Source organism: Mustela erminea, chromosome 8 (assembly GCF_009829155.1).
Source record: "Mustela erminea isolate mMusErm1 chromosome 8, mMusErm1.Pri, whole genome shotgun sequence".
NCBI lineage: Eukaryota > Metazoa > Chordata > Mammalia > Carnivora > Mustelidae > Mustela > Mustela erminea.
The window spans coordinates 46,270,075-46,296,485 of NC_045621.1; the positions used below are offsets into that span (position 1 = coordinate 46,270,075).

General features: G+C 49.0%; 2 protein-coding genes across 9 annotated transcripts in view; one reads left to right on the plus strand and one right to left on the minus strand.

Annotated features, from left to right (window-relative positions):
- Nucleotides 1-26,411, plus strand: part of SNED1 (sushi, nidogen and EGF like domains 1) — an 81,935-nt gene that overhangs the window by 37,691 nt on the left and 17,833 nt on the right. For 3 of the 7 annotated variants that reach the window (XM_032355446.1, XM_032355442.1, XM_032355447.1), the window contains 17 exons: nucleotides 4,814-4,939; nucleotides 5,186-5,290; nucleotides 5,551-5,664; nucleotides 6,237-6,353; nucleotides 7,435-7,551; nucleotides 7,722-7,838; nucleotides 8,026-8,139; nucleotides 8,417-8,590; nucleotides 17,488-17,601; nucleotides 17,944-18,057; nucleotides 19,029-19,142; nucleotides 19,623-19,919; nucleotides 21,405-21,588; nucleotides 23,127-23,239; nucleotides 24,051-24,332; nucleotides 25,452-25,596; nucleotides 25,679-25,761. In XM_032355446.1, the coding sequence (XP_032211337.1) occupies nucleotides 4,814-4,939; nucleotides 5,186-5,290; nucleotides 5,551-5,664; nucleotides 6,237-6,353; nucleotides 7,435-7,551; nucleotides 7,722-7,838; nucleotides 8,026-8,139; nucleotides 8,417-8,590; nucleotides 17,488-17,601; nucleotides 17,944-18,057; nucleotides 19,029-19,142; nucleotides 19,623-19,919; nucleotides 21,405-21,588; nucleotides 23,127-23,239; nucleotides 24,051-24,332; nucleotides 25,452-25,596; nucleotides 25,679-25,761 (2,430 nt within the window). The remainder of the gene's footprint in view (nucleotides 1-4,813; nucleotides 4,940-5,185; nucleotides 5,291-5,550; nucleotides 5,665-6,236; nucleotides 6,354-7,434; nucleotides 7,552-7,721; nucleotides 7,839-8,025; nucleotides 8,140-8,416; nucleotides 8,591-17,487; nucleotides 17,602-17,943; nucleotides 18,058-19,028; nucleotides 19,143-19,622; nucleotides 19,920-21,404; nucleotides 21,589-23,126; nucleotides 23,240-24,050; nucleotides 24,333-25,451; nucleotides 25,597-25,678; nucleotides 25,762-26,411) is intronic. The other 4 variants (XM_032355444.1, XM_032355443.1, XM_032355445.1 and 1 more) reach the window with 4 other exon arrangements.
- MTERF4 (mitochondrial transcription termination factor 4) overlaps nucleotides 21,584-26,411 on the minus strand; it is a 29,414-nt gene continuing 24,586 nt past the window's right edge. Inside the window, exons 4-5 of one of the 2 annotated variants that reach the window (XM_032355460.1) lie at nucleotides 22,841-22,956; nucleotides 21,584-22,230 (exon numbers count right to left, since the gene is read on the minus strand). In XM_032355460.1, coding sequence (XP_032211351.1) covers nucleotides 22,053-22,230; nucleotides 22,841-22,956 — 294 coding nt within the window. In that variant the 3' untranslated portion in view covers nucleotides 21,584-22,052. The remainder of the gene's footprint in view (nucleotides 22,231-22,840; nucleotides 22,957-26,411) is intronic. The other variant, XM_032355461.1, reaches the window with a different exon arrangement.

The following is a 26,411-nucleotide window of genomic DNA, read 5'->3' on the forward strand; positions in this document are numbered from 1 at the left end:
CAAGAAAAGCATGAAGAAAATCACATGAAGCACCTCATAGTCAAATTGCTGAAAACCAATAACAAAGAGAACACCTGAAAAGCAGCCAGAGAAAAAAGACAAGACACAGTACATACAGAGAAATAAGAATCTAACAGGTTTCTCATCAGAAACAACACATGCCCAGAGACAGTGTGCTGTCAACCTAGTAGTCTATACACAGGAAAATCATCTTTCAAAAATTAAGGTGAAATTAAGGTATTTTTCAGACAGCAGAAACAGATAATTATTCATCACCAGCATATCTTATTTATAAGAAACATTAAAGGAAATTCCTTAGACTGAAGAAAAATGGCACCAGAAGAAAATCCAGATCTACACAAATAAATGAAGAGCTCTAGAAACAGTAAATGCCTGTGTAAATGCACAGGCGCACCTCATTTTATTGCCCTTCACTGACACTGTGTTCTGTACAAATCAAAGCTTTGTGGCAACCCTGCACCAAGCAAGCCCAACAGGTTCATCCTTCCAATAGCATTCATTCACTGTGTCTCTGTGTCATATCCGCAATATTTCAGTATTTTAAATTATGGTGATATTTGTTATGGTGATCTGTGGTCAGTGATTATGACTCACTAAGTCTCAGGTGTTGGTTATCATTTTTTTACAAAGTATTTTTTAATTAAGATGTGTACATTTTCGTAGACATGATGCTATTACACACTTAATAGACTGCAGTGTAGTGTTAACATAACTTTTATAAGCACCGGAAAACCAGAAAATTCATTTGACTCACTTTATTGCCATATCCGCTGTATTATAGTGGTCTGGAACTGAACCCACCACATCTCCAAGGTATGCCTGTAAAATACTTTTCTTCTTACTTTTTAATCTCTTTAAAGATAATTTTAACACAAAAAATATGTTATGGGTTTTATAACATTTATAGAAATAAAATGTATGACCTCAATAGCTTAAATGAGATATAATGTACTTAATGTACTTAAGTACTTAAATGTACTTAAGCAGAGTACGTGAGCTTTTTCTGTGAAGAACCAGATATTAGTATTTTTGGCTTTATGTGCCATGTGGTCACAGATACTCAACTCTACCAGTGCAACGGAAAAGCAGCCAGCCATAGACATACATAAATGAATGGACATGGTTGTTTCCCAATGAAACTTTTTTTTTTAATGGATGGCAGGCCAGATTTGGTCTGCAAGCCATAGTTTATCAATGTCTGGCATAAAGGATAGGAAGGGAAAGATGGAAATAATTTAGTAATGGCCTTGCATTATATATGAAGTGGTGTAATACTGCTTGAAGGTAGACTACAATAAGTTAAAGATATACATTATAAACTCAGGGGAAAAAGAAAAAATAATAATAATAGTTACAGCCAACAAACCAGTATTAGAAATAAAATGGAATCCTAAAAACACTTTATCCAGAAGGCAGGAAAAGAAGAAAATAGGAATAAAGAGTAATTGGGACAAATGAGAGCCAAGAGCAAGATGGTAGGTTTAATCATATTGATAATTATGTTAATTGGTTAAACACACCAATGAAAAGGCAGACATTGAATTGAATTGAAATTGAATTGAAAAGCAAGATGCTACTATCTACAAGAAACCGGCTATAAATATAAAAACAGATAATTTGAAAATAATTTGAAAATTGGAATGGGTTTCTGATTTTGGATAAGATGGAGTAAGTACAATCTACCTTGTGTCTCCCACTGAATGCAGCCAGAAACCCTGGACAGAATGCATGGAGTAGCTATCTGAGGACTCTGAAAAATAAATAGTAGCAGGTGGATTGGGGAAGAGGACCAAGCTTCAAAGCACCACAGAACCAGTGGTGAGTTCATGACTTTTTCCCTCTGGTGTCCCCCCCGCCTGGACTCAAAGCAGCTCCCAGACCAGAAGTGAGCATCAGATGGATGGAAAGAGCTCCAAGAGCAGCCACTCATTGGGCGTGAGAAGCAGAACCAACAATAGCGGCAAAGGTGGGGGGGATTCTCTAGGGGGCCCAAACTGACAGGAGGAAACTTCCTCTCCAATTGGAAGTCCTACAGCTCCGCAAGACTGGGCAACTTCCATCATTTTCTTTTTCTCTGTCCACCCACCACTTGGCTCAGACATGAGTGCACTCACAGGAAGAAAGTAGTAGTGTGGGGCAATAAAAGCCCCAGCTCTCTTGCCAAAGGACAAAAAGGGCAGCCCTAGAGCACTGGAAACTATGGGGAGGTTGCAGAGAGGGGGGATCTCAGGCTGCAACCCTACAGTCATCTATGAACTCTTGAATTCCCTACATTGGGCATTGTAATCTGATCCAAAATATTAAAAACAATACCATTTACAATAGCTTCCCCCAAACTGAAAGACTTTGGTATAAATCTAAGAAAACATGTATGGGACTTGTATGCTGATCTGAATAAATGAAAGGACATCCATGTTCATGGATTAGAAGACTCAACACAGTAAATATGTCAGGTCTCCCCAAACTGATTGATAGACTTAACAGAATTCCAATCAAAGGCCCAGCAGAGTTTTCTGTAGCTTTGAATACACTGGTTCTAAAATTTATATGGAAAGGCAAAGGAATTGGGATAACCAACACAATTTTGAAAAAGAATACATTTTGAGGCATCATACTACTTAGTGTTAAGACTTACTATAAAGCGGCAGTGATCAAGATCCTGTGGTATTGGCAAAGGGACTAACACATACATCTGTGGAACAGAAGAGATGATCCAGAAGTAGACCTATACAAGTATGGCCAAGGTGTTTTTAAAGGCATGGAAGCAATTCAGTGGGGAAAGGATGATCTTTTCAACAAATGGTATTGGAACAATTAGACACTCTTCTGTAGAAACTGAACTTCAGCTTCAACCTCACACCTTGTACAAGATTAGGTCAGAATGAATCATAGACCTGAATGGAAAACATAAAACCATAACATTCTTAGAAGAAAACACTGGAGAAAAATCTGTGTGACCCGCAGTTACATGAACAATGCTTAGATGCTTAGATAAGACACGGAGAGTACGCTCCAGCAAAGAAAAAGAGAAGTGGGCCTCATCAGAGTGACACAGGCTGCTCTATGAAAGTCACAGTCTAGAGAACAAGAAGACAGGCTGCGTGCTTCGAGAGGTGCTCAAAGCACTCAGTCTGACAAAAGGCTGGTATCTGGAACAGATGAGTTCTGAAACAGAACAGAAAGTTCTGAAAGAACTCTCCACGCTCAACTGTGAGAAACCAACCAAAACATGGACAAAAGATCTAAACAAGACATCTAACCAAAAAGGGTATCTGGAAGGCAAATGAGCAGTTGAATAAATGCAGTCATTTGTCATTATCGTTAGTCATTGGTGAGTTGCAAATTAAAGCCACGATGAGATACCACACAAACCTATCAGAATAGCTAAAATAAAAAGCGCTGACTGGTGAGGACACAGAACTGTGGGAACTCTCACGTATTTTTGGTGGTGATGCCAAATGTTTAGCCACCATGAAAACAACTTGGCAGCTTTTCATAAAGTTAAACATACACTTATAATATGATCCAGCAATCTCATTCCTAGCTATTAACCCTAAAGAAATGACAACTTACATTCACACAAAATACACAAATGTTTATAGCATGTCTATTTACAACCACCAAAACCTGAGAACCCAAATGTCCTTTGCTGTTCGTGGGATACATGATTGCTGATCACGCAACTGAGACAGATCTTGGAGGCCTTTTGCTGAGTGAAAGAAGCCAATCTCAAAAGATTACATACTGTTCATGAGTAATCTTCCACTTCTGGCATTCTTAAAGCAACAAAGCTGTAGTGATGAACAGATCAGTAGTTGCCTGGGCTTCAGGAGGGGAGGAAGTCTATGACCCTGAAGATAGAACAAGGATGTATTTGGGGTAATGGAATGTTCTGTGTCCCGATTGTGGTAGGGGCAACACAAATCTATACATGTGTTAAAATTCATAGAAATGTACATCGACCAAAAGTCAATTTTGCCATAAATTATTTAAAAAGATAAATTCTGAACCACATGAAGAAATCAACCACCCAAACAATGAAAAAGAACAAGTTGACAAACACTGATCAAGAGAAGTTGGGAGTGGTTATATTCATAGGATTAAACTCTAGGAAAAGGAATACTGCCAGGAACAGAGGGGTCTTTTACGACAAAGGTGTCAAGTCATCAAAAAGGCAGAGCAATTCTAATGTACTTGCACCTATGAACATACACCAAAATCATAGGGGAAGGGAAAACAAGGAAAAATTGACTAATCTGTAACTACAGGCAGTGGCTCTAACCTGCCACTCTCAGTGATTCGCAGGAATCAGCAGGGACCTCAAAGATGCAAACAGCACCATCAGCCCACCTGATCTAAGTGACAATTCCTTTCCCAGTGCTCACAGTGTGCTCACCATGACAGACCATCCTGTAGGACATAAAATAAAGCTCAATCAGTTGAAAAGGACTGTGTTCTCTGATTAGAGTAGTTAAACTAGAAATCAACAAAAACTGTATCTGGCAAATTCCAACCATGTTATGCTTGATTAGAAGCATTTGGAGCCCCCTGGTCTCAGCTGCGCCCTTTGGTGCACACCGTGGGCTCTCCATACTCTAGCTTCGACTTCTGCTCCACAGAGGGGGCTCAGATGGTAAGAGGCAGCTAGAAACCAGTTTCCAGAAAGTGGGCCTTGGGCTTAAATCCCACTTGCACTGAGAACTGAGTGCTGTGGGTCTGGACGAGGGGATCCTTGGCCCTATTACCCCCATGCTCTCTGTGCAGCCTCTGGTGACCTCTGTCTTTCTTGCAGGAAACCACCCAGTGCCGGATCCCTGCTTCTCGGCCCCTTGCCAGAATGGGGGCACCTGTGTGGATGCAGATGAGGGCTATGTGTGCGAATGCCCCCAGGGCTTCACGGGCCCCGACTGCAGGGAGAGTGAGTGGGCTGGGGCTGCCAGGGCTACAGTCCAGGAGAGGGTCCTCCTGTGTGTACTACCCACAGACAGGGGTGTGTTCAAACACCCACAAGTGGGTGGGGGAAAGAAAAAGTGTGTGTGCATGTGTGTCTGCACAGCAGTGTTCATGGGAAAGTAGCTACAGGAGCCGGGCAGGGTCAGGAGCAAGAGGGGGCCCCAGTCCTCCAGCATCCTCACATTGGAGGCTCCCCCTTGGTCTACAACAGGAACCCCTGACCACTGTGAGTGCCGTAATGGTGGCAGATGCCTAGGGGCCAACACCACCCTCTGCCAGTGCCCCCCAGGCTTCTTTGGGCTCCTCTGTGAATTTGGTAAGTGCCCAGCGCTGCAGCGGGGCACACTTCCTGCCCTGCCCCCTGAAAATCCCCCAAACCAGAGTATAGCTGGTGTCTTGGGTCTGGGCCCAAACTATCGATCCAGACCCTTAACTAGTGGTTCCATGATCCCCCACTCCCAACCCAGGAGGGAGCCCACCCACCAGTGCCTGAACTGGGCCATCCTGGTGGGGCCGCCTGATCCTTCTCAAAGAGAAGTCCCTGGGAAAACGAATGGGCTTCTCCTTTCCCTGCAGAAGTCACAGCCACTCCCTGCAACATGAACACACAGTGTCCCGACGGGGGCTACTGCATGGAGTATGGTGGGAGCTACCTTTGCGTCTGCCACACGGACCACAACGTCAGCCACTGTGAGTGGGAGGTACAGGCACAGGCCTGCCTAGAAACCAGGGAAGGGGTGGTAGAAGGAAAAAGTGGGGGCAGAGCAGGCAGAGGCCAGGGCTTCTCTACTGGCCCACAAGTAGTCCCTTGGGTGGGTGCACCTTTCCTGGTGTCGCCCTCTCTAATAGGGGCCTGGCTGTTTACCCCCTCAGCTGCGGGAACTCACAGCTGGAAAAGCACCTCTGGATGCCTACAAGCTCTCCCTAAGTCCCTAGCTTAGCTATTAAACTACTTCACGCCTATCTGATTCAGTATGTAACTAAATACCACTGTGTTTGTGAGTGTACAAATAACTAACGGCTTGCATACTGGATAATGAAGACGATGGAGGTGCTGGCACGGAAACATCTGTGTGCCATAGCTCAATCCTAGCTCATAGGAGAGGTAGGGTGAATTCTGGAAAAATCGAGAATAAAAGAATTTCCAGGGAAGGGCCTTAGAGTCTGATGTAAAGAATTAAGACCCTTCTCCACAAAGAGTATATTTTAAGTGCCCTTGGTTCCAGCTGGGATGGCAGGGTGACCACCCTCTGCCCCTGCAGCACTGCCATCACCCTGCGACTCAGACCCCTGCTTCAACGGAGGTTCCTGTGATGCCCACGAGGACTCCTACACTTGCGAGTGCCCCCGAGGGTTCCATGGCAGGCACTGTGAGAAAGGTGGGCGGTGGGGGAGGGCAAGGGAGGGCAGGGCGGGGCTGGGAGGGCAGGGTTAGGAGCGCAGACAGGGCAGAGAGGGCCCCACCCACTCTCAATTGCTGTTCTAGTGGGTCATGTGTTGCCCAGCTTCCGTGTGTTGGTTCTGCACGGCTTCCCCTGCCCCGAGTGCTGCTTGTTCAGTTAGTGGTTCTGCTCTGTGGCCCCCTGGTCACTACTTGGTTTTCCTCAGAGCCCAGGCTCATACCTGCCTCATGGAGCTCAGCACCTGGACCACACACACCTCTCTGGGCCTCTTGCTGCCCTCGCTTGTCCCGAGAACAGAGGCCTCAGTGGCTTTACCTGGAAGTATCTTCTGTTCTCATGGTGGCCCTGAAGGCAGGTCCCTGTCACCCCTCAGCTTCTGCCACGCCTACAGGAGGAAGAGGGTGTTTCCAAAGAGAAGCCTTCTTTGTCTTGGTTCTCTGCACATGTGGCTGAGGACCTTCATCTTCAACAAAGGCATCCAAAATGGGGCATGGGGTGGTGGCAGCTTTTGGGGAGGTGGCTGGAACTTGGGCATGCAGTCTGTGAGGCCCTGTAGGGTGTAGGATGGTGAGGAGAGAAGGGCTGAGGACAGCAGGCAGGCCCCTTTCCTGCTGCAAGTTGCTCCCAAGAATGTTGAGGAAGCTGAGGGGCTAAATTCCTCTGTGGGCCTCTGAAGGCGCCATTCTTCAGGGTGGAGGGCAGACCTTTAAATATGCAGATGTCTGCAGCACAGGCACCACCTGTGAGCCCCTAAGAGCCGTGGGAGGGTGTTAGGACCCAGAGAAAATACACTGGTGCCACTAGAGGTGCTGAAAACAAAAATTAGACTGCAGTGGATTCTAGTCCTATGAGCTGCAGCTGCGTTCCCTGCCATGCAGGCCAGTTCTCCACCAGGAAGGGGCCACGGGTCACCAGGGCCTGGGACAGAGAAGAGAAGATGGGTGGGCCCATGGGGCCTACAGGTTGAGAATACATGAGTAGGGTGTCATGGGTGCTGCATGGCCAGGAGCTGGCCCTGTTCACCCTCTTCTGTCTCTCCCCATCCTTGTCCACACAGCCCGACCACGCCTGTGCAGCTCGGGGCCCTGCCGGAACGGGGGCACGTGCAGGGAGGCAGGCAGCGAGTACCACTGCAGCTGCCCCTACCGCTTCACCGGGAGGCACTGCGAGATCGGTGCGGCTCCATGCCAGCTGGAGTCAGCCTGGATGGGGGAAGCCAAGCCCTGCCCCAGCCACCATGCGTCTGCTTGTCAGGAGCACCCCCCTGGAATATTGGAGATTGGGGGAGGGGCTCTGGGTATGGATGCATGACACCTGACTCCCATAGGGGCCTTTTGTTTCCAGGGAAGCCGGACTCCTGTGCCTCAGGCCCCTGTCACAATGGTGGCACCTGCTTCCACTACATTGGCAAATACAAGTGTGACTGTCCCCCAGGCTTCTCTGGGCGGCACTGTGAGATAGGTAAGGTATGGGCAGAAGCCAGCGGGCTAGACCAGCCGGGGGCAGCACAGCCAGGGCACCTGGGGGCTGCAGCTGCTTCCAGTGGGCAGGGGTGGCCCTGCTTTGGAGGAGTGGGAGGCAGAGCTCCCATGAAGCCTAAAGGTCTTTGGGGAGGACACAGCGATGATGACCCCCTCTGTCCTTGCAGCCCCCTCCCCCTGCTTCCGGAGCCCCTGCATGAATGGGGGTACCTGTGAGGACCTGGGCACAGATTTCTCCTGCCGCTGTCGAGCAGGGTACATGGGACGCCGATGCCAGGCGGGTGAGAGGGCTGGGGGCTGGGGGTTAGGGTGGAAGGTATGGGATTTCTTCCTAATCCCAGAAGAGCAGAGCAGGGCCAGATGGAGCTGAAAGGAGGGAGGGGAAAGGAGAAAACCATGGGCAGCCACTCCTGGAAGTCAAGGCACTTTTACCTGGGAGGGCTGTGCAGGGAACAGGGGTTCTAGGCCCAGTGGCCTGGTAGAGCAGAGGGCAAAGCAAAGGGAGGGGCCTCAGGCAGGTGCCCCACAGTGCAGGACAAGGCTTCTGTGTCCCTGCAGAGGTGGATTGCGGCACCCCAGCAGAGGTGAAACATGCCACGCTGCGCTTCAATGGCACTCGGCTGGGATCCGTGGCCCTGTACGAGTGTGACCAAGGCTACAGCCTGAGCTCCCCCAACTACGTCCGAGTCTGCCAGCCACAGGGAGTCTGGAGCGAACCTCCACAGTGCCACGGTGATCTGCAGGCCTTCTGGGGCAGGGTGGGCGGGCAGGCGGGCAGAGCCAGTGGGGTCCATACCCTCCTACTGGGGCCACTCAGGAGCACAGGAACCACAGTTCTGACCCTGGCCCTCCCCCACCTTCCTGCAAAGAGAGGCCATGACCCTATGGGGAGGGTGGTGAGGACTAGTGCCAGCTCCACTCTGGACTGTTCACTTAGGTCTCCCCTGTCCTCAGAGCAGGGCATCCAACCCATATGCCCACCCTGCAGATGAAGCAGCTGAGGCTGAGGACTGAGAATCTGTAATAGTTGAAATAACAGACATAATTTATAAATGGATACAGATGAAGGCTAAGTTAATGAGCTAAAAGACCAGTTTGAGGACTCTTCCCACAGAGAAGCGGGGAGGTCTGTGAGAATGAGATGTAGGCACTGTGGAGGGCAGAAGTGTCAACACTGAGATAACAGGAGTCCAAGAAAGAGAAAAATAAAAACACAATGAAATGTTGGAGCCACTATGGAGCTCAGTTCCCAGAATAACAAATGAACCACCACAGGCTGAAAGGGCCCCCGAACATCAAACAGGAGAAAAGAGGAACATTAGCACATTATAGCAAAATTTAAGAATCAGAGACAATCAGAAAAAAATTCTTAAACTATCTAGAGAAAAAAAGAACAAGAGTCTTCAAAAGAACGATAATCCCATTGGCACCAGACTTCTCAACAGTGCCATCAGATATAAGATAATGAAATGGTAGACTTTAAATACCGAGGAGATCCATTCAGTGAGCATAGAGACAGTCACAAAACACCATCACTCTCACTGTAATTTCTAGGAACCAGAGAACCTGTAAAATGATATCATTTAACCTATCAGATATGCATATCAGTATGCAAAGAAGTAGAGATGAGCCCTTTCTGGGTGAGAAAGACTGGGGACTGCTGTCAGCCCAGGAGCAAATCCAGTGTGGACAGAGCACTTTGAGGACCTGGGGAAATCCAACTAATCCTTCAATGATTATGTGAGCAAGCATGATGGGTTGGAATCAGGAGTCATATAGATGCAGAGCAAGTGCTCAGCATTCACCAATTCTCCTCCACAGGATTTTTATTAAGTGCATGGGAAGACAGTGGCTGGTCTGGAAAGCAGAGAAATTTCATACCCTCATAAGGCTGAGATTCCCAGGTCTACCCCGGAGGGAGTGGTCTGTTCCAACCTTCAGGCATCTAAAATCAATCATGGATTGGCATTAATGAGCCCTGTGCACCAGGCCCAGCCCAGCTCACCTCTGGGATAATATCAGAGATCAGCTGCTCAGGCTAATTTTCTGACTCACAGCAGAGTGTGGCAATCCTAGGGATAGGTATTTTCTACTTTGGTCTCTCTGTTCTTGTGTATAGTATGTCTAAGAGGCAAGAAATTATGACATATAACCTCAAGAAGAAACAGTCAATAGAAACAGACCTGCAGATGAACCACATGTTTGAATTAGCAGACATGGACTTTAAAATAACCATTATCAATATGTTAAAGAGAAGCAAAATGAATGAGAGAACAGAAAATTTGAGCAGAGGAAAGAAAACTTTCAAAAATACAATAAAAAATACAACATCTAAAATGAAGAGTAAATTGGATAGGCTTACCAATAGAATGGATACTACAAAAGAAAAAGTCACAGAACTCAAGGGCATGTCAACAATTATTCAAACCAAAGATTGGAAAAAAGAAATGCATTAGGAATTACTTATGATTTTTTTTAAAAAGGGAGCACATGAAATCTGTGGTAAATATCAAACAAACAAGCACATAACTGGAGTCCCAGAGAGAGGGCAGAATAGGCAAAAGAAATATTTGAAGAGATAATGACTGAGTATTTTCTAAAAATGAGTAAATACATCAACCCACAAATTTAAGAAGCTCAGCAAATACCAAGCAAGATAAATATGGAAGTAAATAAATTTAAATTTAGACCTAAAAATTTTTATTCAAACTATTATTCAAAAATAATACCCTCTTGCAAACACAGCTTCAAGACTTACCCAAAAAAGGTCTTTTTTTTTTTTTAAGATAGTATTCAAATAGTAAGATAAACCTAGAACATTCTGTAAGGAGTAAGAGAAGGGAAGATTATCAAATATTATAGGAAAGTTTTTCACTCCTTAACAGGAGAGAGGAAAAAAGCAGAAAAAGGGCAGAGTTAAGATTATGATAGAAAAAAATACAGACAAACAAACAAAATGAATGAGCTAAGTTCTCCAGATAAAAGACAGATTGCCAGATTTATTACAAAACAAAACAAGCTAGGGACACCTGGGTGGCTCAGTTGGTTAAGCATCCAACTCTTGGTTTTGGCTCAGTTTGTGATTTCAGGGTCATTAGACTGAGCCCCACATCAGGCTCAGTGTTCAGCATAGAGTCTGCATAAGATTTTCTCTTTACCTCTTCCTCTGCCCCCTCTCCTCTCTCTCTAAAATAAATCAATAAGTCTAGAAGAAAAAAAAAGCTATACACTCTTAGAAGAGATACTCTTAAATCATAAACTTAAAAAGACAAAGTAAAATATGGAAAAAAAAATCAGGTGAATACAGATCAAAATAAAGCAGGTTTAGCTACACTAATATCAGTTCAAATATACTCTCTTAAAATGTAAAGCATCATTAAGGATGAGAAGGTCTCTTTCAATGATAATTGGTTCCAAATCACCAAGAAGATCATTGCAGACATTCGAGCATCTCATACAATAGTGTCAATATATATAAAACAACAATTAATAGGAAGAAACTGACAATTTACCATAATACTATGAGATTTTGAACCACCTCTCTCAATTCAGGTTAAGAAGCCCCCTCCCAAAAAAAATCTGCAAAAAGAAGATTCAAATAATACAACTAACAATTTGAACTAATTCATTCTCTGAACACACAGAACAAATTGAGTTACTAAGGACAAGAAGATAAATTTTAAATCTCCATGTTTAGATATTTTTAAAGATACTCTGAAATGGCTTATAGATCAAAGAAGAAATATGGACAGTAAGAAAATTTAAAATGAGTATTAATGACCATTTTCTATGTAGAAACCTGTCTGATGCAGCAAAAACTATGCTTTGTGGGAACTTTAAGTACATAGTTAGAAAAGTTCAGAAATTAGTGAGCTAAATGTTGGGATTTAGAAGTTAAGAAAAGAACAACAAATGATACAAAAAAAGTAGAAAGAAAAAGGCAATACAAGTAAGAGGCATAATTAATGAAATGTTAAATCCAAAGTATAAAGAAGAGATCACCAAAACTAGTTCGTTGAAGAGCTTATGAAAATGAACAAACTTATATCAACTGATCAACAAAAACAAAGAGCACAAATAAAAATCCTTATAAATGAAAAAGATGACATAGCCACAGATATAGCAGAGATTAAGAAGATGAGAATACTATCAACTAGTCTATACAAGTAGATTTGGAACCTTAGGAGAAATGGAAATAATACTCACAGAAAAATATAACTTACCAAAAATGACTCAAGGATATTTAGAAAGCCTACATAATCCTATAAATGTCTAAAGGAATTGAAGCAGAAGCATTTTCCCACAAAGAAACTCCAAGACCAATGTTATAGGTAACTTCTACCAAATTGCAGAGAAAAAGATTATTGCAGCATTATGCAGGACCTTCCAGAGAGTAGAAAATAAAGAATATGTGCCAATCTATTCTGCGAGGCCAGTATAACCTTGATACCAACACCAGATATGGGTAGCTGGTAAAAGTAAAATGATGGATCTGTTAAACATATGAACATTGATGCAGAAATTCAACAGTCTATAAAGACTATATATTCCATTATCAAGCTTGATTGTTGCAAGATTAGTTTGATATCAGGAAAACCTGCTATAATAACCAACTGGAGGGGAAAAAGCATATAAGTATCTCAATAAATGTGTAACAAGTATTTGACAAAATTTATACCCATTCATGAAATAAACTCTTACCAAATAAGGAATAAAAAAGTACTTCTTACCAGATAAAAATCACATCACACATACACACACATGCACATACATACCTCTAATAACATGCGGTATAAAATATATAGGACTTATTGGAGGAAAAACTTAAAAGAGAGACGTAGCAGAGCCTGCATAACCCCCGAAGTATGTATCATCCCACAGAGCAGTGTGCTTAGGCTGGGCATAGCCAGACCCGTCACACTATGTGTGGCCAAGCACTAACTTTACACATGTATAGATACAGAATACAGGTTACATCAAGAGAGCTGTGGAACAATGAGTCTCCTGATCCTTGATAGAGGTAGGATTTGGAATTCAAAACCTGTGCTTCTGTTGATCTGACTCAGTCACACTGAGCTACCAACAGGAAAATGGAAATTAGCTTCTGAGGTACTTTTACTGTGCCTCTACTCAAACCTCAAATGAACATTATCCTAAATAGAAAGACATTCCTCTTAATACTGGGGACAGCGAAAGGAACCTGGGTGGCTCAGTCAGATAAGTGTGCAGCTTTTGATTTCAGATCAGGTCATGATTTCAGGGTTGTGAGATCAAGCCCTGTGTCAGGCTCCATACTGGAGCATGGAGCTTGCTCAAGATTCTCTCTCTCTCACTCTCCCCCTACACCCCCACCTCTCTCTCTCCATCTCTTAAAAAAAAAATGGAGACAAGGATGCCCACTGTCACTAAGCCTCATCAATATTATATTGGAAGTGTAGCCAATGCAATAAAGTAAGAAAAAGATACTAAAATCATGAAAATATGAAGGTAGGGAGTAAAAATATCAGTATTTGTTGTCTTTAATCTATAAGCAAGCTTTAATCTATAAGCAGTATGGTTGTCTTAATCTATAAGTAACTTACTGAAAATGATAGAAAATGTAGTATGTTTAGTGGATATAGGTTATTATAATAAAATTGCATTTTAAAATATCAACAACAATTAGAAAATATAATTATAAAAGACATATTCAGAGAAAATCAATGAAACCAAAAGCTGGTTCCTTGAAAAGCTCAATAAAATTTATAAACCTCTAGTTATACTGATCAAGAATAAAAAAGAAAAATTAGCAATATCAGAATGAAAGAGAAGATGTCACTAAGGATCCTGCAAACATTTAAAGGACAAGGAAGAGATACTGTGAACAAGTTGAGGCCAATATATCTGACAACTTAAAGAAAAGGAATAAATACCTTAAAAGAGAGAAATTACCAGAAATGACAGAACAATAAATAGAAAATATGAATAGCCCTATATCATTAAAGAATTTTAATATGTAATTAAAAACCTTTCTGCAAAGAAAATGGCAGGACTGGATTGCCTCACTGATGAATTGTATCAAACACTGAAGAAAAGAATACTAACCCCACATAAGCTTCTTCAAATAAAGGAAGAAGAGCTCTTGATTCATTGTGTGAGATCAGTATTGTCTTGATACTAAAACAAGACAGAGATGTTATAAAATAAAATAAAATTAGGAGTGCCTGGGTGGCTCATTGTGTTAAGCATCCAACTCTTGATCTCAGCTCAGGTCTTGATCTCAGGGTTGTGAGTTCAAGCTCTGCACTGCACTCCACAAAAAGAAAGAAAAAGAAATGAAATTACAAACTAATATTCCTCATGAACATGGACATAAAAATCCTAACAAAATATTACTAAATCAAACACATTGTTACATAAAAAGGATAATACATCATGACCCAGTGGAGTTTATCTTAAGAGTACAGGTTGGTTTAACACTTGAAAATCAGTAAGTGTAATTCACCATATTAGGATATGAAGGAGAAAACCATATAATCATTTCAACAGATGCAGAAAAATCATTTGAAAATATTCAACTACTACTTAAAACTATTAATAAACTAAGAGTAGACAGAAGGGACTGTCTGTAACCTGATGAAGGGTATCAACGAAACAGCAGTAGGTAATAAAGTACTTCACTGTGAGAGGCGTACTGCTGTGATAAGTAACAAGGCAGTGTGTCCATTTCACTGATTCCTTCCAGCATTGTCCTGGAGGTCCCCGACAGGGCCACAAAAAGGAAATAAAAGTCACATCTACTGGAAGAAAGATGACATTGTCGTGCACATGGGAAATCCAAAGAAATTCTACCAAAAAAGCTATGGAATAAATAAGCAAATTCAAGTGACAGGGGCAATATACAAAACCTTAATATTTTCACAGTCTGGCAGTGAACACTTGGAAAATAAGATAAAATGAACAATGTTATATATAATAACACCAAATATGATAAATGTTTATGTATGTGAAATGAATTATAGACATAATATAAAAGCTAAAACTATAAACTTCTATAAAAGCATATGAGAAAATCTTCACAACAGCTGGAATAAAATGGTTATGCATTTAGAAAAATATCACATTGTTCCCTACTCTTCACCACACACAAGAATTCATTCCAGATTAATTAAGGACTTAAATGTTTTTCTAAAACTACAAAAATTTTTTATTAAAGATTTTATTTATTTATTTGACAGAAAGAGATCACAAGTATTCAGTGAGGCAGGCAGAGAGAGAGAGGAGGAGGAAGCAGGCTCCCCACTGAGCACAGAGCCGGATGCGGGGCTCCATCCCAGGACCCTGGGATCATGACCTGAGCCGAAGGCAGAGGCTTAACCCACTGAGCCACCCAGGCACCCCTAAAACTACAAAATTTTATGTGGTATCTTTTTGGCCTTGGGATAAGGAAAGATTTCTTAAGCCACAAAAAATGCACTAACTATAAAAGAAAAAAATGCACAAAACTTGACTATATAAGAAATTATATATATATACATATATATGTATATATATACACATACACATACACATACACACACATATACATACATACATATGAGACTGGTTTCAAGAATATATAAAGAACTTCTATGAATCAATAAGAAAAGAAAACCCAGTAAGAAAATCAGCAAAACACTGAGGAGGCCTTTCATGGAAGAGGAGATAATAAAGCCAACAAAAAATAGCCAAGAGAAATATTAGTAATCAGTGAAATGCAAATCAAAAGCACAGGGATGTGCATTCAGTTGACAAAACTGCAAAAGTCTAGAAAGCCATCTACTGGTGGTAATGTGGATCAACAGGATTGCTTATAAATTGCTGGAGGAAGCATAAATTGATAGAAACACTTTGAGTTAAGTGTGTAAACCTGGTGATTCACAGACCTGTACCCCTGGGGATAAAAATATATGTTTATAAAAGATAAAAAATTAAAAAAAAAAAAAAAAAGAAACACTTTGAAAAGGGCCTATCAATTTGACCATGCATAGAAACTGTGTCCCAGAGATTCCACTTCTAGGTTTAAATCTAAGAAAATGGGCACATTTATACCAGGAGCTATGAAAGGAAATAAAAGCATTTTTTAAAAAAATAATAACAAAAAAAGTCTAAAACAAACCCAAATGCCAGCAATCGAGAATAGACAGAGTACAAGAGACTCCCACTGTGGATGCTGACTATTACTGTTGTGTTCACACAGAGAACCCCCACCCCCTGCCGACAGCATGGAGATAGCTCATTAATATCATTTTCAGTGAGAGGAGAATACATTTATCACTATATCCTTTTAATAAAATTCATAAATAGCAAAAACAAAACCATACATTGTTCAGGTAATTCATGAAATTTGAAATACTAAAGAGGCAAAGACATCATAAGCCCCAAAATCCGCATCACAAGGGACATGGAAGTGCATGTGACCTGACGAGATAGTAAGCACTCTAGCTCCTGGGTGTCTTACTTACTACCATTTATTTTGTTACATTTTAAGCATTAAAATTCAACTTTTCTAAATTGAACACTTGGAATTCCGGAGCCCAATTCCCAGTTTAAAATGCAAAACAAGCCTGTGGCAAATATCCTAAAGTATCCTTGTCCCCAGAGGTACTGGGCTCATATGTGGTAGCTGCATGTGAATTGGCAAGATGGGGCCTGGCCACCTGCCAGCCACAGAGTAAAGTCCTGCACGCTCTATGAGAGCCCTCGAGGTCATAATGAGCATCAACCCTTCCTCTCCAGGGTCTTTCGGTCTCTCCGGGCGCTGAGGAGTGCTGACAATTGTGTCCGGCTCCTCAGAACAAAGCTAATTTACATCCAGTAAATGTGCCTCCAGTCACAACACCGCTTTATTCTTGGGGTCTCTCCTGGTGCCTATACACTGGGGCTCCCCTCTCAGAAGCTTATGAGTGTGCATCCCATGCCTGCATGGGGGCTCCTGCTTCACAGCACAGAAAGGAGGCCATTTGTGCTCCAGTAAGGGGCAGGGCGCTACTCCAACCCACCCCTCCCCCGGACTGCCTGGCCCAGCACAGCCCGCACTCTTTACAAACATCTCAGCCTCCATCTCCCCAGGGAGACTGACAGCCCAGCTGAGGAAGCTGACCTTGACCTCCTCTTGCCTTCTGCAGCCTCTGCCCCAGGGCTAGAGGAGGTGGGGTGGAGAGAGTCATACCCTGACTCCTGGCCCTGTGCTCCAATCCAGCAGAGGGAGAGGAGGCCTGTGTGGTACACTGGTGGGTGAGCCCTGTACCCCGCACACCTGGGTAGGGCTCTAAGCCCTGAGACAGAGACCCTGCTCCAGGGAGAGCCAGACCTAGAATGTGCCCAGGCCCCTGAGAAGCCTGGACAGTGAAATGCGGGAGTGACCTGGGGGTAGGGCCCTTATCAGGTGGACAGTGGAGAGGGTGGGCGTCAGGCTAAAGCCTCAGAGCACACATGAAATCCTGGTGGCTGTGAAGGCCCCTGGAGGTCCACATAGAGCCCACGCAGGGCCATGCAGCCCTGTGTACGGCCATGTGGGACCTGTGTCCCACCTCTCTGGAGTCTGTGTAGGGACTTGCAGCCTCCTGTCCTGTCTCTGCAGAGACAAACAAGTGCCCCTGTCTCTGCAGAGACAGATGAGTGCCAAGCACAACCCTGCAGAAATGGAGGCTCCTGCAGGGACCTCCCAGGGGCCTTTGTCTGCCAGTGCCCTGCAGGCTTCACTGGAGTCCACTGCGAGACAGGTAGGCGCTGTGCTTGGGTGGGTCCCCTGAGTGGCTGGGCCCTCACCCATATTCGTGATGCCCTGGACGCCCTGTTTTCAACAAGCGTAGACCCTGGGCCGCTCAGCGAGCAGAGGGAAATGGCTGGGCCCCTGGCCCAGCTGGACAGGCCCCCCAGGGGAAGGGACCCTGGGAAGGGCGCTCCAAGGCTAAGGGGGATTTCCCCAGCAAACCCCCCCCCCCCGCCCCAGCATCTGTCCTTGGCATCTCTCCTCGATCCCCCTTCCCTTCTTCCCGCTATCCTCTCCTCCCTCCCCCAGACACCCCCTGGCGGCTCTGGCCAACTCTCTGGGTGTTCTCCAGAGGTGGATGGCTGCCACTCCAGCCCCTGCCAGCACGGAGGCCGGTGTGAGAACGGTGGCGGGGCCTACCTGTGCGTCTGCCCAGAAGGCTTCTTCGGCTACCACTGTGAGACAGGTAGGGAGGCAGAGGCCAAGCCCCAGTTCCTCCAGAGGCCCCTTACTCAGGCCTCTGCTGGGTCCCCTGATGCTAGCTACCCACCTCTTGCACTTGTCCCTCCAATGGCCCCACTTCACCCCAAAAGACAAGGCTGGCTCCATGGCCAGCCTGGGTGGGCGGAACTCGCTGCAGCCCCGGCGTCCCAGTGCCCACCTCTCCTTACACCTGGGAATTCTCTGCTCATTTTCCTTCTTTATAAGACTTGCAACGCTCTGCAACTGTCTCTTCAATTTGCTGGTCTCAGCTCTCCTCCTAGGATGGGTGTGTAGTGTCCCAGGGGCAGGTCCTGTTCTAGCCCTGATGCTGGGCTTGGCTGGCAGCACGGCGCTGTGTGGCTGTGTGGGCTGTGCAAGGCTGCTGGGCTGGTGAAGTTTCTGCTGGGGGTGAGGTCTTAGGCCCAGGGACTGTGGGTGCTGGTAGCCCTGGCATAAGCACCATGGGGGCCATTTGTGGCCAAGGAGTCTCACTGTACAAGCTTGGGGTGGGTACGGGCGCACCTAGAACACAGTTAGTGGCCATGACAGTGATAAGGGGGCTCTGCTGCTTCACTGGGAACCTGCGGGTCCTGGCCCTGGCCTGGGGAGCTCAGGTCCTCTCGATGCCCACAGCCACAGTGCAGAGGGAGGCTGCCCTGGCTGCCAGTTGTTCCCCAGAAGAGGCCAGCCCTGTGCTCACCCCACCCTGAGTCACCACCTACCAGGCTACCTTGGCTTGGGAGTAGTGGTGGGATGACGTGCCCAGCCTCCCGGTGAGACCTCCGCAAGCCCTGCATTTCCCCTCAGAGAGCAGCCCCTCCCTCACCTCTTCAGATCGCTTCCTGTGATGGTTCCAGCCACATCCACCCCACAAACACACCCACACAGGAAGGACCTGTTGCCCCTAACAGCAAGGGTCCCACCAGTGTTCACTGCTCCTTTCCTCTTCCCCAGTGAGTGACCCCTGCTTCTCCAGCCCTTGTGGGGGCCGCGGCTACTGCTTGGCCAGCAATGGGTCCCACAGCTGCACCTGCAAAGTGGGCTACACGGGCAAGGATTGTGCCAAAGGTGAGGTGGCAAAGGTGCCAGCGCAGTGGGTGGACCTCCCTCCTCCCTCAGAGGGCACAGACCCCTCAGGGGACAGGTCAAAGTTCTGAGCACCCCCAGGGCAAAGTGTCTAGGCAGTCGCTTAGTGGGCTCTGCCCAAGCAGCAGGAAGGGGTATAGAACTGCCCAGGAGCCATAAATACAGTCACAGGCACACACACACCTGAGACACACACACACACACACACACACACACATCGCCATGGAGGGCAAAGGCAGTCACCTGCGCACACACTCATGAGGCCCTCCAGGAGGCACTGGCCAGAGACCAGGTAAAACGGCCCATTGTGGCAACAGGAGCAGGCTCCCCACCAGCAGTTGCCCACCTCCACCCTGGGAGGACAGGCCCAAGAGCCACCAGGTGAGATGCCTGGCTGGGGGCCAGGGTTTCTGTGGCTGACAGCTGACTACCCCTCCCTTGTTCTTGACGGAAACCCTGAAGAGCTCTTCCCACCAACGGCCCTCAAGGTGGAGCAAGTGGAAGAGAGTGGGGTCTCCATCTCCTGGCATCCACCTGAAGGTCGGGCCGCCAGGCAGATGCTCGATGGCTACGCAGTTACCTACACATCCTCAGATGGTGCCTACCGCCGCACAGACTTTGTGGACCGGAGCCGCTCCTCGCACCAGCTGCACGCCCTTGCAGCCGGCAGAGCCTACAACATCTCTGTGTTCTCGGTCAAGCGCAATGCCAACAACAAGAATGACATCAGCAGGCCAGTGCTGCTGCTGACCCGCACACGTGAGTGCCCACCTGGATGTGCCTGGGGCCACCAGGAGAGGCACACTGGCCAGGGCCCCAAAGCGCCATGCCTTAGGAGTGAGGCCATGAGAGAAGTTGGGGGGCTCCCCAAGAAGGCACCTTCCAGGGGCCAGCCCATGCTGGGGGGGTGCCAAAGGGACAAGCAAGGCACCCAGGAGGTCACCCCAACATGCTGAGGAGGGAAACAGCAACTCTGAGGGGGTGGGGACAGAGTGTATTGGTGGCAGTTCTAGAGAAGGGGGCTGCCAGGGCAGATGCCTCTGGGGGTGCAGCTGCACAGGAGGGGGAAGCATAGTCTAGGGAGGCCTTGGGGGCCTTACCTGACCCATCTGCTTCTGGGATCTACAGGGGAGGGCCTGGTCCTCCACAGAGAGAAACCTATGGTAGGTAGAGGCCAGGTAGGCATGGGAGACTGTGGAAGGGGGTGCTGGAGGCTGGAGGAAGGACCATGCATGGGGCAGTGGTCCCCTGGGCAGCATGGAGGGTCCATGAGGGCAGCTGGTAGGGGTTCAGAGCATAGCCAGCACACAGCGGCTCTGCTCCCACCACACCAGGTACTAGCGCAGGTCAAAGCAGGCAGGCAGGGCCATCCCCAAGAGCACTGTGAAGCCAGACAGCCAGGATCCACCAATGGGGACTCATGCCCAGGAAAGGAGGGAGGCCAGGTTGCTCAGAGGCATGGACAGAAACTTCATGGAAGGAGGAAGGTGCCCGGGTATCACCTGCCAGCCTGAGCCAGACACTGACCCTGAGGACACTGAAGTCCAAGCAAGGGATGAGATGAGAAACTCAGGAGAGGTGTGTGATGGGAAGGCCAGCTAAGAGGCACTGAGAATGCACCTAGACCAGCAGGAGGACCAGAGCGAGCTTGTGGGGCAGAGTGGGCTCTGCCTGAGCTTGGCTTTAGGAAAAAATGGCATCCCTACCCCTCCACCATCAGAGTGAGAGTGGGGTCTCCCCAGGAGACCAGGGTGGGCAGGAGGGATGCTGCCCACCGGACTGAGCACTGCGCTGCCAGGAAAGAAGGGCTCCCCTCCTGGCTCCTGTGGTCTACCCAGACCCTTCCCCATAGTAGCCCAAGATTTCCCTAGCTCTTATCCTCAGTAGGCTGCAGCATCGCCCAAATATTCAGTGTCAGTGCAACCAGAACAGCCAGGGGAAAGAAAAAGGAGGTCCCATGGTTCATGTGTCCCAAGGGCCCCACCCCATGGCCTCAAGACCGCAGTCCCCTGGTGAAGCTGCCTGTACCCCTACCCCAGGCAGGAGCCTATCTGGTTGACCCTAGTCCCTCTATGGCTGAAGGCCGCAGCCCGCAAGCCCAGATGGGTCAGCGCCTCACTTGGACCCCTCTCGGTGACCCCCCACCCAGCACACTTCCTAAGTCCTGTCTCATGGTCTCAAGCACCTGCCCTCACCCAGAGTGAGGAGGTGCCACCACCAGCTAAGGGGCCTGTTGCCCCCCAGGACCCCGCCCAGTTGAGGGCCTCGAGGTCACCAATGTGACAGCCAGCACCATCTCAGTGCAGTGGGCTCTGCACAGGATCCGTCATGCCACTGTCAGTGGCGTCCGTGTGTCCATCCAGCATCCTGAGGCCCAGGAGGACCAATCCACTGATATGGACAAGACTGTGGACAGGTTCACATTTGGGTAAGAGCAGGGGGCCGGTCTTCCCTTCCCTCGGGGCTCTAGGACTTCCTCCTTTCTCCCTCTGTGCCCCTCCCCTGCTGTTCCCCACCTTCCCCGCCCGCCTTGAGAAGCAGGGGTGTGTGTGCGCCTCCTGTGTTTCACAAGCACCTGCTCAGCCCTAACAAGCAGAGACCCCCTTTGTTTCAGCCCTTAGTCCTGCCTCTCCCCGTCACAGGTGCTACCAGACAGGTGTTTGAAAGTGCCCAACAAAACAGGGACACTCTAAAACTTGGGGTTCATGCCTCCCACACAGATAATGAGACCAAGCCACCCAGAGAGTGGTACAGGGCTATCCTAGCCGGAGTCACGCAGGCCCCTCTGAAAGGGAGACACAGGGCACCCCTACACTTGTCTTAAATTTTTATATTGTTCAAATTGTACGTTAGAACCTTAAAGTAGGCATGTAAACATCTTGTGTTTACTTATTACAAATACAACAAAACTACAAAGTAAATACAATTCACATGAACATCAGTCATTGAGACTGGCTGAGGATTGAAGTAAATGCTGGAATGGCCCCACAGTGAAGGCTCAGACTTCACAGCCTCAACCCACTCGGGTTCGCCAGCCAGGGAGGCTTCTGACACCTGCTGGAGGGCGGCGCTGGAAGACAGGAGAGTGGGGGAGGGAGACTGGCTGGGGTATCTGTACCTGCCAGTTGAAGAAACCCCCACCTAGTCAGCTGTGCCTCTGACCGCAGACGCCCAGGTCTGCTCTGTGGGGACTGCCCACTTCCAAGGACTGGTGTGACAAAAACACACATGAGGCCCTGGTGACTGAGTCAGGGTCTTCAGGACACCCACTAGGGCCCCCCCCCCCAAACTCAGCAGAGGCTGTGCTCCGAGCTGGGACTCACAAGAGAGAAACAGTGCAACGCACAGGAAGGGAGAAGTCGGTGGGCCAGGGGTGAGCTTCCAGGGCCCTTCTCCATGGAGTCACACAGGCCACCAGCAGGCATGACGATGTGTGAAGTGCTGTCTTCAGGGGAGCCTGTGAGAGATGCAGCACCCAGGGTTTTTATCGGGGGCTGATTATGGGGCACCCCCACCTGTTGTCAATTCAGGGTACCAGGAGGAAATGGGTACTTAGCATGAACCACACTGCACAGAGCTGTGGGGGCAGCGAGGTCCTCTCATGCACGAGGGTGCTGGGAACTCTACTGGGAACTCCTGCCAAGGGCCCTGCAGGAGGGCAGTGAGGTCTGCTCCTTGACCCTCTTCTGCATAGTAATCTCCAAGTGCCCTTTTCTGGCCTCTCCTGCCTGAACACCGGCCTCTGTACCACAGCCATCCTGGGCAGGTGTGAGCCATTCTTGATCCTTGCCCTGTACTAGACAGAGACAGATCAGGGAGTAGTTCCCATGTGAGGAACCCACAGGTCTCAGGCCACAAATCTGGTCATTCAGGAGGCCACCTGCAGGATCACCCACAGCTAGGCCCACCTGTGTGGAAGCAGTTACAGTCTGGCAGTGGAGCCTCTCCCTGCCCTCCCGCCCACAGGTCCCTGCTGCCAGGAAGGAGATACACCATCCAGGTGACTGCCCTCAGTGGGCTTGGGGGACAGGAGCCTCCCACTGAGAGCCTGGCCTCGACCCCACTGCACGTGTGGACTCGTGAGTACACAACCTCAGGTCTTGTGGGACCTTTGCAAGCTCTCACCTCCCTCCAGCCAAATCCTACCAAAGTGGCCCTGGCACCCCACAGGTCCCTTCCACAGGTGCCAGGAAGGGCAGGTGTCCCAGGAAGTCCTCTGCTTGGGTGTTTATCCAGCACCCAAAGGCTCCTGGGTGAAAGGCCAGAGGGCATGTGGGTGAATGCCCACAGTGTCCACTCTCTGGTCTTCAGGGTATCTGGTGGGGAGGAGGCCTGGCCCTCACCACCCCTCCCACCCCAACATGGAGGGGGCCAGTGTGTCATGTTGTCCACACCAGAGGGACCTGTGAACAAAGGGGGTGTGTGGTAAGGAGGAAAGATCTGGGCAGAGTCTAGGTTCCAGGTTCCAGGACAGCCCAGCTAGGGTAGGCACATGGACAGCCCATGGCGGGGTGGGGGAGTGTGGTGAGGGCCGGCTTAAGTCCTGGCACTGACCCTGAGTGCTGGGACCCTGGCCCACTCCCTGCCTGCCTGGCCCCCTCCCACACCCCAGAGGAGGGTGCACATGGCCAGGCTTAGGCAATCAAAAGGAGAAGACACTGATAGGCTGCACAGGCCTGGGGCCTCCGTGGCTTCTTCCTGGCAGCATGCTGGGGAGTCTCTCGGGCAGAAGGAGGTGCTGCTGCAAACACCCCTCTACACCACCCTTTAGGACTGTAAGGTTGTCCATCATGACCACACGGGGCTTCTAGGAGACTTCAGCAGTCGTGTCAGATCTTTAAACTTGGTGGTGGCCCCTTTCACCTCCCTTCCCTGCTCCATGCCTATCAGGGCCCCTGCCACCAGCCAACCTGACAGCCGCCAGAGTCACAGCCACCTCTGCCCATGTGGTCTGGGACATCCCCACTCCCAGTACCTTGCTGGAGGCGTATGTCATCAACGTGACCACCAGCCAGAGCACCAAGAGCCGCTACGTCCCCAACGGGAGGCTGACGTCCTACACGGTGCGGGACCTGCTGCCAGGACGGCGCTACCAGCTATCGGTGACCGCCGTGCAGAGTGCTGAGGGTGACCAACTGCACAGTGAGCCTGCTCACCTCTACATCATCACCTGTAAGTATGGCCCTGCCAGCGATGGTGGGGCAGGGACGGCATGCAGGCCAGGCCCTGCGGTCTGTTCAGGACTGACGGGGCCATGAAGGTGGCCCAGCCCCTCGTGCTCACTGTGGGCCCCCAGAACAGCAGGCTGGGCTGCCCTCCTTGGGGTGTGGCATCCTTGCCCAGGAGACAGCTCAGCCCCAGGACCCTCATGGGCGACACCACCCCAGGAACATCAGACAACCACAAAGCAGGACTGTGTTCACATGGGAGAATTTGGGGGTATGAAAATCAGTGGGGAAGGAATTCACGGTCAGTGCAGGGTCCATGCACTAGGAATTTGTAAACATAAGCATATCCCTCCTCACCCTGTCCCCAGGGAGTGGCCTCGCAGCCAGGCCTGACCCACAAGGAGCCTCTGGACAGAAAGATGGGAGAGAGGGTCAGGATGGGCATGGGGAGGGGTAGCCTGGGAGAGGTAGGAAGGGAGACCCACGTGGACACACAAAGGGAGGAAACAGCTGAGGAGCACAGAGCCTCAGGCCACACTAAGGATGTAGTTTGCTCTCCAGTGCACTGGAGGCCCAAGGAGTCCTAGCAGGTCCTGCATGACCCTGTTGCCATGCTGGAGCCCAGAGAAGGTGCTGTAGGGAGAGGGTGCATCTAGACGGACACTGCGGAGAGCGCAATGGGGTGAAACGAGTGTGCAGGGAGGCAGATAGTGGCTGGGGCAGAAGAGAATCCTCAAGAGCAGATACACAGGCACCATGCAAGAGGGTCAGATCCTATGCAGCTGCAGCCATAGCTGCCCAAGGGAGGGCTGGGGGCACAGTTAGGAGACAAGGACCCACAGAGAAGCCTAATCCTCACTCTCTGGGCATGTGGGGGTGTCCTGTCAGGTCCGAGTGGCTGGCCATGCCCTGCAGGTGGAGATCCCGGCCCTCTGACTCCTGGGATGGGAGGCAGGGGTGGGCAGGGAGCAGGGCTTGGGCTTGCTAGAAAGCGACAAACCCACGAGGTCCCCAAAGCCAGCAAGAGGCCTCGGGGCCACACACACCGTCTCCAGTGCTCCCCTCTAAGAGGCCTGGCGGGACCAGCCTCATGCAGCCACCCACTCCTCCCACCCACCTGCAGCCTCGAGGGACGGCGCTGACAGACGCTGGCACAGGGAGGGACTGCATCCCCGAGTGCTCAGAAACAGACCCCCGCTCGCACGCCTGCCAGAGCTGCGCCTGCTCAGTGACCGCGACGCGCCTGAAACCCAGACCCCGGCCCCCAGGTGCAGCCTCGGCCATCCCCCCAGAGCGCGTGGCCCCAGGCACGCACTCTGTGGCGGTGACCCATGGTGACTCCCTTGGCAGGTTCTCAGAGCTGGTGGACGGCAGAGGGCGAGTGAGTGCCAAGTTTGGGGGCTCGCCTGGCAAATCGGTCACCGTGAGATCGCGTGAGTGCCTCGGCCAGCCTCAGGGGCCTCACTGCCACCTCCTCAGGCCCATGTCCCCAGCATGATGAGGGATGAGGCCCCTAGCACCTGGGCTTAAAGACCACCCCAAGCACCCGATACCACCTCCAACAGGGACGCAGCAAAACGTAGGCCCTTGCATCTGCACAGGCTCACAGGGGCCATCCCGATATGCCAGAATGGTTTGAAGTGCAGGCCGTTGGCAGGGCTCAGGGTCAGGAGGAGGTTTGAGGCGCAGAAGCTGGACTTGCCAAGCCGGGAGTCCCAGTGTAGCTTAGCGAGCAGGAAGCTAGAGAACGCAGTACCATCTAACTCCTTGCTACTCAAAGTGAGGTCCTCGGACCAGCAGCACAAGCCTCACCCACGGGGCTTCTAGATGGGCAGGATCCCACCCAGAGCTGTGCAGTTGGAATCTGTGTTTAATAAGAAGCCAAGTGATTCGCACGCATGTTACAGTCTATAGACTGCACCTCTCCGTCACATAAGAGACTGTGTCCCAGGTTCAGATCCTGCTCAACCTGAACTAATGGACCACCTGTGGCAGACCAGAGGGCCACTCTGCCTAGCCCTAGCACCGCAGGGCATGAGCGCTGGGTTGAGATGGCCTAGCCCCTTCCCACGTGGTTTAGCAG